The sequence below is a fragment of the Nanorana parkeri genome, unplaced genomic scaffold (assembly GCF_000935625.1).
Source record: "Nanorana parkeri isolate BGI_ZX_2015 unplaced genomic scaffold, ASM93562v1 scaffold584, whole genome shotgun sequence".
Lineage (NCBI taxonomy): Eukaryota > Metazoa > Chordata > Amphibia > Anura > Dicroglossidae > Nanorana > Nanorana parkeri.
The window spans coordinates 388,392-397,674 of NW_017306852.1; the positions used below are offsets into that span (position 1 = coordinate 388,392).

The window sequence follows — 9,283 nt, forward strand, 5'->3', positions numbered from 1 at the left end:
GCATAAGCTTCCAATTCTGTTTTGATAGCAATGCCATTAAGAGCACCATTAGGAAATGATCAGGCTATGCTGCACGGACATGGACTGACAATGAACATGCTAACAGGAACAGCAAAGCAAACTGAGCACAGTTGATGATCAGTGTCCTGCTGCTTCTTCTTTGTCCAGTCAGCAGGCAGGGAGGTGGCATGACTGTATTGCTTGTCTCTAAAGCTGGCCATAGACTTTACAACCATCGCACGACTTTCGTCTTGCGATGGTTGTAAGGTAATTAAAAAGTTGGACGATCTGCCCATCTTGGACAGGCAGATCGTACTTCCAATGACTGCAGTGCTGAGCGGGCAGTGTGCGCTTGCGCACACCGGCCTGTTCGACATTTGTCTTACGAGCACGCCACAAACCCACCGAAAACCGTACGATTAGGCTGGTTTCCCAACGTGATCGTAAGACAAAAGACGTGCCTTCCATACACCTGCCGATTATCGTACGATCGCGGGATTTCCCGCGATTATCGTACGATAATCGGCAGGTGTATGGCCACCTTAACAGAGAATGTAGTGTCATCCTCCTGACTGTGCTGAGAGTGGCTGGAAAAAATACAAATCATTTTGCAGGTAAGACAATTCACATAGTTACATAGTATTTGAGGTTGAATAAAGACATAAGTCCATCAAGTCCAACCTATTGTGTGTGTGTATAGGTCGCTGTGTCCTCTCATTCTTAAGAGTACCTGTACCCCTGTACATTACTGTCTCTCAGGAAATCGTCCAAAAGCTTCTTGAATGATTCCTCACTATTTGCAGAAATCCCTGCCTGTGGCAGAGAGTTCCAAACCCTAACCGCTCTAACTGAAAAGAACCCCTTGCACCCCTTGTGTTGGAATTTTTTCCCCACCAATTTTAGGTGGTGGCCTCTTGTCTTTGTTATGGACTTACGCGTAAAGAGTTTCTTGGTAATGTTGCTTTGACCATTGAACATCTTGTACATAAAAATCATATCCCCCCTTAATCTCCTTACTTCCAGCGTGAACATATTTAAGTTTAGTAGCCTTCTCTCATAGGTCTGGTTTTCCATTCCATTAATGAGTTTAGATGCCCTCCGCTGGACTCTTTCCAGCTCCAGGACATCCTTTCTGTGTACTGGTGCCCAAAACTGGACCGCATACTCCAGGTGAGGCCGAACCAATGATATGTACAGTGGCAAGATTATAGACTTGTCACTGCAAAACATTCCCTTCTTGATACACGATAGGACTCCACTAGCTTTGCTTACCGCAGCCTGGCACTGTAAGCTATTATTTAGTCTTTGGTCTACTATGACCCCCAAATATTTCTGCATTTCTGACTTCCCTAGTTGCCTACCCATAATTGTATATCCCATTTGCTTATTTTTGGTCCCAAAGTGCATAACTTTGTATTTATCGACATTAAACCTCATCTGCCATAGAGTTGCCCACTCCCCTATTTTGTCCAGGTGCCCCTGCAATGTTATACTATCCAGGTCTGTTTCAATTACCCTCCCGATTTTCGTATCATCAGCAAACACTGAGATATTGCTGTTTACACACTCCCCGATATCGTTAATAAACAGGTTGAATAGCATTGGGCCCGGCACAGAACCCCGAAGTACACCGCTAATGACACTAGCCCAGTCTGAAAGGGCGCCATTTATTGATACTCTCTGTTCCCGTTCCTTTAGCCAGTTCTCTATCCATGTACGCACCCTTCCATCTATGCCCATAGACCTCAGCTTGTATAGTAAGCGTTTATGTGGTACCGTATCAAAAGCCTTTGGGAAATCCAGATATACCACATCCACCGGCCTCCCTCCATCCAGATCTCTACTTACCCCCACGTAGAAAGTTAGCAGGTTAGTTTGACAGGAACGGTCTTTCCTAAACCCATGCTGATTATCATTAAAGGAGAACTATGAGGTGAGTGCTTTTCACTCACCTCATAGTTCTAGCCAACCTGTGACAATGAGACTGTCACAGGTCGGCTCAGTAGATCGGGAGGTGAGCGAACATATACCGGCGTTCGCTCACCTCTCGATCCTGTCACGGCTCTCTGCCGTGACAGGGGAGGGACAAAACTGGACCGCATACTCCAGGTGAGGCCGAACCAATGATATGTACAGTGGCAAGATTATAGACTTGTCACTGCAAAACATTCCCTTCTTGATACACGATAGGACTCCACTAGCTTTGCTTACCGCAGCCTGGCACTGTAAGCTATTATTTAGTCTTTGGTCTACTATGACCCCCAAATATTTCTGCATTTCTGACTTCCCTAGTTGCCTACCCATAATTGTATATCCCATTTGCTTATTTTTGGTCCCAAAGTGCATAACTTTGTATTTATCGACATTAAACCTCATCTGCCATAGAGTTGCCCACTCCCCTATTTTGTCCAGGTGCCCCTGCAATGTTATACTATCCAGGTCTGTTTCAATTACCCTCCCGATTTTCGTATCATCAGCAAACACTGAGATATTGCTGTTTACACACTCCCCGATATCGTTAATAAACAGGTTGAATAGCATTGGGCCCGGCACAGAACCCCGAAGTACACCGCTAATGACACTAGCCCAGTCTGAAAGGGCGCCATTTATTGATACTCTCTGTTCCCGTTCCTTTAGCCAGTTCTCTATCCATGTACGCACCCTTCCATCTATGCCCATAGACCTCAGCTTGTATAGTAAGCGTTTATGTGGTACCGTATCAAAAGCCTTTGGGAAATCCAGATATACCACATCCACCGGCCTCCCTCCATCCAGATCTCTACTTACCCCCACGTAGAAAGTTAGCAGGTTAGTTTGACAGGAACGGTCTTTCCTAAACCCATGCTGATTATCATTAAAGGAGAACTATGAGGTGAGTGCTTTTCACTCACCTCATAGTTCTAGCCAACCTGTGACAATGAGACTGTCACAGGTCGGCTCAGTAGATCGGGAGGTGAGCGAACATATACCGGCGTTCGCTCACCTCTCGATCCTGTCACGGCTCTCTGCCGTGACAGGGGAGGGACTGGATTCCCCCCTCCCCCCAGCGCTGACTGGCGGAACGGACGGGGGAGGGTACAGCTGGCTCTGCCTCTAGATAGGCAGAGCCAGCTGTCACTTACGCAGCTGGGCGGATCTTGACATCGATGTAGGGATCCGCTCCGGCGTCTCAGTATACCGCGAGCTGTAGCTGTAGCTGGTCCCGTTACCCTAAGGAGAACTATGGGGAAAAGCCCTGACCCCATAGTTCTCCTTTAACTATACCGTTGTCCTGAACAAATTCAACCAAATGGTCTTTAATCATTCCCTCTAACAGTTTACAAACTACCGATGTAAGACTAACTGGTCTGTAATTCCCAGGTTGGCATCTTGCCCCCTTTTTGAATATTGGAACTACCGTAGCTTTCCGCCAGTCACTCGGAACTCTACCAGTCATTAGAGAGTCCTTAAAAATGGAATAATGGACTTGTTATAACCTTGCCTAGTTCCTTAAGTATCTTGGGGTGTAGGTTATCTGGTCCCAATGCCTTGTTATTTGCATTAAGTAGGTTAAGTCTTTGTTGTATCCCGGTTTCCTTCAACCACTGCGGTATATTTTTTGTTGAACTCTGTGTTTTATCTTGAACATTAAAACCGTCTTTTTCGTGAGTGTATACTGCGGAGAAAAAAAGTGTTCAGCACCTCGGCCCTCTCCTTGTCATTTGCGACTAACTTCCCGTTTTCGTCCTTTATTGGGCCTATCTGCTCCTTTCTCCCCTTTTTACTGTTTATGTATTGGTAGAATTTTTGGGGGTTTTCGTTACTAACTGTGGCGATGTGCTTTTCGCACTCTATTTTAGCTGCCCTGACTACTTGTTTGCAACTTTTATTAAATTGTTTATAGTTATGGAACGCCACTGCCGTCCCCTCCATCTTATATTTTATAAAAGCCACTCGCTTTTCCCTGATGTGTTGATTTACATCTTTATTTAGCCATATAGGCTTACTTTGCGATATTTTACTTTAATTACCTAATGGTATACACTTGCCAATGGCAATATGCCATTGGCATGCAATGTGTTTTTAAAGCAATGTGTTTTTAAAACATTCCCACTTTTGATCCGATTTCAGTTTGTGAAATAATTTTTCCCAGTTGATGTCCCCCACTAGGTGGCACAGTTTATCAAAGTTAGCCCTTCTGAAATTTAGGGTTCTTGTCCGACTAGCCTGCTTCCTTTTCGTGTGTCCAATATTGAAGGTAATCACCTTGTGATCACTATTTCCCAGTGTCTCCCCAATTACAATATCCTCAATTAGATCTGCATTGTTAGTAATGATTAAATCTAGGATGGCATTTTTCCTAGTTGGAACCTCAACCATCTGCTCCATGAAATTGTCTCGCTACATGTTCAGAAATCTCTCCGCCTTTGTCGAACCTGAGGTACCATTAACCCAATTTATGTCCGGGTAATTGAAGTCGCCCATCACTACTACATTGTCTGCTTCCCAGCTATTTCTATTTGGGAGTGTAGATGAGCCTCCTCCCCCTCCCCTATATTTGGTGGTTTATAGCAAACACCCACAATAAGTTTACGCCCCGCATCCGTCATATCTAATTCTAGCCATAGGGATTCCACGTCCTCTCCACTATTTGACGTGATATCATCCCGTATGTGCCTTTGGAGGTTATTTTTAACATAAATGCAAACCCCCCTTCTTGCAAGCCTGTCCCTATTGAACAGGCTGTACCCCCTATATTAGTAGCCCAATCGTGTGTGCTATCTTCACATGTGTTATCAACTGTGATTTCAGCTGTTTACCTGGACTTCAACTTCAAAAACTACCTGGAAAGCATGCCTAAAATGCACATGCACACATTGTACTTTTGCACAACATAATTAGAAGAATCCTGTGTGATGTACAAACACAATTGGGAAATAAACTGCCTTTGAAGTAGTTAAAAACACAGTCGTCATAATTCTCACAAATCTTGTGTTGATGGTGGTTGCAGAACTGACTTGAATCTCCCTACCCACCCATCCTGTCCAAGTTTAATTTATCATAAAACAGTTGGAAGCATATAATCAGCCCAAATATGCAACACTGTTTGTCCAGATTACCTTTTAAAGCCTAATTGAACTTTCAGTTTAAATCAGCTAAATCCATTCCAGGTGCATCAAAACAAAATGTGTCCAAAGTCTTGCAGTTTGTTTTCTTAAGAAAGCAGCCACAGCCAGAGTAGCAAAGCTTGTCTCCTGCTAGCAGCCACAGAGTCAGACTCTTCCTCTCTGCGTGAAAACATTGTTTTTTTTTCTCCCGAAGTTTGACACCCCCCCTGCTGAGTCAAACCTATTGCTCTCTATAACACGAGCATTGCGGATTGCCAAGCTATAGGCCTTCCTTAGCAGGGGCTTCCACAACAGTTGTTTTCTACTCAAGCTGTGGCTAGCTTCTAAAGAAAATGAACTGTAAGATTTTGAACACCTTTATCTGACTTATCATATTTATCTGACCTAAACTGAAAGCTCAGGTCGGCTTTACCTGTTTGTCAAATGCCAAGTAGTACACAGTACCTAAATTAATTCTTTACATATTTTTTGCTGTGCCAAAAGGAGTGTATTAGTTGTGACGTGAACTTCATTGATATGAGGCAATGGTTTCAGTCTGGTTTGTGCACCATAGCGATTTCAAGAGTTTAATAGCAGTGCACATACTGATCGCTGGCAAAATATGAGGCTTACAGTGGCCAAGGAAAAATGTACTTGAACCAGTGGTGTCTAGGGATGGGTGAATCTGCCTAGGTTTGGTTCCCCAAGGCAAATCTTGTTTGACATTCAGCAAACCAGAACATAGAGGCAAATTGAACAGCTGTGTGGGGTCCGGGCTCGAGATTAGAGCAATGGCACCATGGCAATTTCTCTGACTACATGGACCTTTCCTTAGTAAAATGGTAGTCTCTCTGGTAACATTGCACATTCTCTACTAATATGGTAGTTTCTCCCATTGCAGAACATTCAATCTCGTTTTCTGCCACAGTGTGTATAATCCATAGACTGCAGTAACAAGCCACACCCTTCCATGCTAAAACCAAATCTGCTGTTTCTCACATGACAAGCTGAGCATAATTATAGGTTACGTTAAACTGTAGCAAGACTAGTCAACTCAGAGTATATTATCTAAAGTTATATATCTGGAGGTTTTTTTTTTCAGTGTAAATGGCAGGTGAAAATAGATACAGAGATGTAGGTGTATTAAGTTATATGTAAAGTTGAGTATGACCCTGCTTCCCACCTCCTTAGCTTGAATACAGGTCCTTTAATGTGATGGGCTGCTGCTCTGATCAACAGAGAGGCTCAGAATGTTGGAGGGAGCATAGCCGAGCTGCCTGCATTCATATTCACATGTATACAGTTCATGGGGCTCCTACTGAAATTAATACATGGAATTCACAGCAGTGAAACAGTGTGTGTGGTCACTATAAGCTAAACACAGAGAAAACATGCAGCAGAGTAAATAATTATGTAAGCATGGGAGTTCCTTAACTAAAAGAAAAAAATACTCTTACTACTACAGGGCACCGAAAATATTACATCAGGTGCAGCGAAATTTAACAAACCTAAATGTTCTTTGAAGCAGTCTTGCTAGGTAATTTAAGCCTCTTGAACATGGCTGGTTGTGTGTGATTTCTCTGCTTTGCCTTACTAATTAGACCAGTACATTTTTTTACAATAATTTTCAAAAATGTGATGCGGCAAGGTAGGTCAGCTTCCCCATTCAACCCTGCAGAGGCAACTCTTGGTTCCCAGACCATGCTTCGCCACGTGTAAAGCTTGTCAAGGATTATTGTTGTCAATATTCCACTATTAAGTTCCTTCCTTGAAAATAAACCTCCGACTGAGCAGTGAGCACCTCGAGTCTGCGTCCTCTTTTGTTGAATCATTAAATTGTTTACATTAATTTATGGAGGGTGTCAGGTAAGGGCGTTCTGTCTACATGTAATTCCCTTAATGACTACCATCACATGAATGGTACAATTTCCCAAGTAAATTAGCTTTCATTTTAAAAAGGGATTAAATATGAAATAATTATCTATGCCTAGAAGGGGATCTTGTGATAAATGCTTCCAAAAATTCTGCTGAACTATCACAAGGCAGAAGTTATTTATAATTCTGAATACCTCAAAATGGCTGAAAATGTTTAATGCTTGCGTTTTATTGCTTGTGCAAGAATGAAACATGGATATAAAAGAAAAGTGACAAAAATATGTATACAATACACTCCTACTATAAAGTGCCTATATGCCTCTGCCTGTACAATATGTAAAAAATACACACTTTACTGTCTTTTCTGAGGATATTAGATATCATTAGTCTAGAAGTTACACTGTGGTGACAGGGCCACTTTAAGTTTATTTAAAGCCAAAATGGTTTTAGTTTTGGAAAGAGCAGGGAATGTTCCCCAGCTGTTTTCTGTTTTGTTGCAATATGTGTCCCATTGCGGAGATTACCCTTTACTTTCTGCCCTGTAGACACAACAGGAAGTGAAGAAAAAAATGGAAAGTGGGGGAAATATCCCTTAGCAAGAAAACATGTTTTTGGTGAACAGATCCTGAGTGTTTGGTGCCACACCCCTGTATTGGTCAAAAAACGTGATAGAAGAAAAATGGGGCTTGTATGTCTTTTAGACAGATGCCATTGGAAGATTTCACCTATATTCCTGTTCTGACTACAACTCGAAAATGGAGAGAAAATATTCCCAGCAGGGACAACCATAGTAAACAAAACTTGATAGGGGATCTAATCCTTCTCTATTCTATGCAAGACAAAAAAAGTAAGGGTTTAGATTAACTTTAATATACATTTTACCCACTTGCAGTCAAGAAAAACATTTATTTTTAAGAGATAACTTGCCTGCAAGTAGTGTTTTCTAACATAAGAGACACATCTAAGAATTTATGTACATATTTCTGTTCATGAAAGAACCAAATGTTTCACAGTATGCGTTAATATATCATTGTTTGATCCTGGGAGTGCCTAATTAAATAAAATATCAAACTTTGTGAACTATGACGCTATGCAGTCACGAAATTCATTCAACTTCATATATAGGGGCGCTTTGTAGATGTGACTCCTCTTTAAATTTTAGATTGCCGACTGTTGCCGACTTTGCTTGTCCTTACTACGCTAGTACTCTGCCTATAGTAACCTTGGCTTTAATAGCTATAATAACCTTAGTAGTTTCCTGTTTATGTGTCTGTCCCTTCTTCTGGTTTGAATGTTTGGCTCTGGTTAACTCCCTGCAATGACTTTTGCCAACACTTTCATGCTTCTGTCTCATCCTTCAGCACTTACTCCACCTAGCTGGATATATCCTTTATTCCGGCTAATGACTGGTCACTCACCTCGCCTGATTCACACATCCTAGCTCACCCTTATTGAGCGATGTTCTCATTATTACAAACAGATAATTGGATGCTTGTTTAGGTCCTGTGTGCACCTGCATAAAAGTGCATGTGCATAAAGCATCCTTGAAAGGTGTCTTCTATAGTTGAAGTGTGCTGCAGCAGTGGTCATCTGGTCTTAACAGAGACATGACCCTCATGCAGGGCAGAATGTTGACACATGCAGGGCTATTCACAAAAGGGTGAAGAGTTTGGAGGAGGCAAGAGAAGTGAACAATCTAGGACAACATAGCTGAACTGGAAAGTGAGCTGAATTGGAGAATTTTTCTAAGTCAGCTATTTTGGCCTAGATTGTTCACTTCTCCTGCCTTCTCCAAACTCTTCACCCTTTTGTGAATAACCCTGTTGGCTTTTAATGCACAAAACGCATGAAACAAGTAATTTCATACAGGTAACCTTCCAATAGGTTATTGTACATGTTACACGTATCAGATTCAGAAAAGTGAATGTAAAGTTATAAAATAAATAATGTGCCAACAAGTGATGTGCCAACAAGCAATACATTTGCATTGCCATACCCAAGCTTTAAGTGAAAAAAAATGTATTATGAAGAGGAGGTAGATGGTGTGAAAAATATGGCTATTATTATTTTGGAGTGACATTTGTGCTTTATGCACACAATTGCACAGACAAGCTCTATGCCCACTGTCCATTTTTGTGGTGTTGAATACCACCATCATCTTCATGTCTATGGATTCTAAATAAAGCAACCCTTACTTTGCCAATGTTTACAGAAACCACCACTATATATAAATTACATAAAAGAAAAACAACTAATTGGTGCATAACAAGTGAACATGAACTCTGCTCCACTTGAGACCCAGTCACTTGTCCTCCACTGGA

At 41.9% G+C, this 9,283-nt stretch overlaps 1 protein-coding gene across 1 annotated transcript in view; it reads right to left on the reverse strand.

Moving 5' to 3' along the window:
• F13A1 (coagulation factor XIII A chain) overlaps positions 1 to 9,283 on the reverse strand; it is a 111,892-nt gene that overhangs the window by 4,651 nt on the left and 97,958 nt on the right. The window contains exons 13-14 of the mRNA XM_018562557.1: positions 9,269 to 9,283; positions 6,271 to 6,292 (exon numbers count right to left, since the gene is read on the reverse strand). The exon at positions 9,269 to 9,283 is cut by the window's right edge and continues 100 nt beyond it. Coding sequence (XP_018418059.1) covers positions 6,271 to 6,292; positions 9,269 to 9,283 — 37 coding nt within the window. The remainder of the gene's footprint in view (positions 1 to 6,270; positions 6,293 to 9,268) is intronic.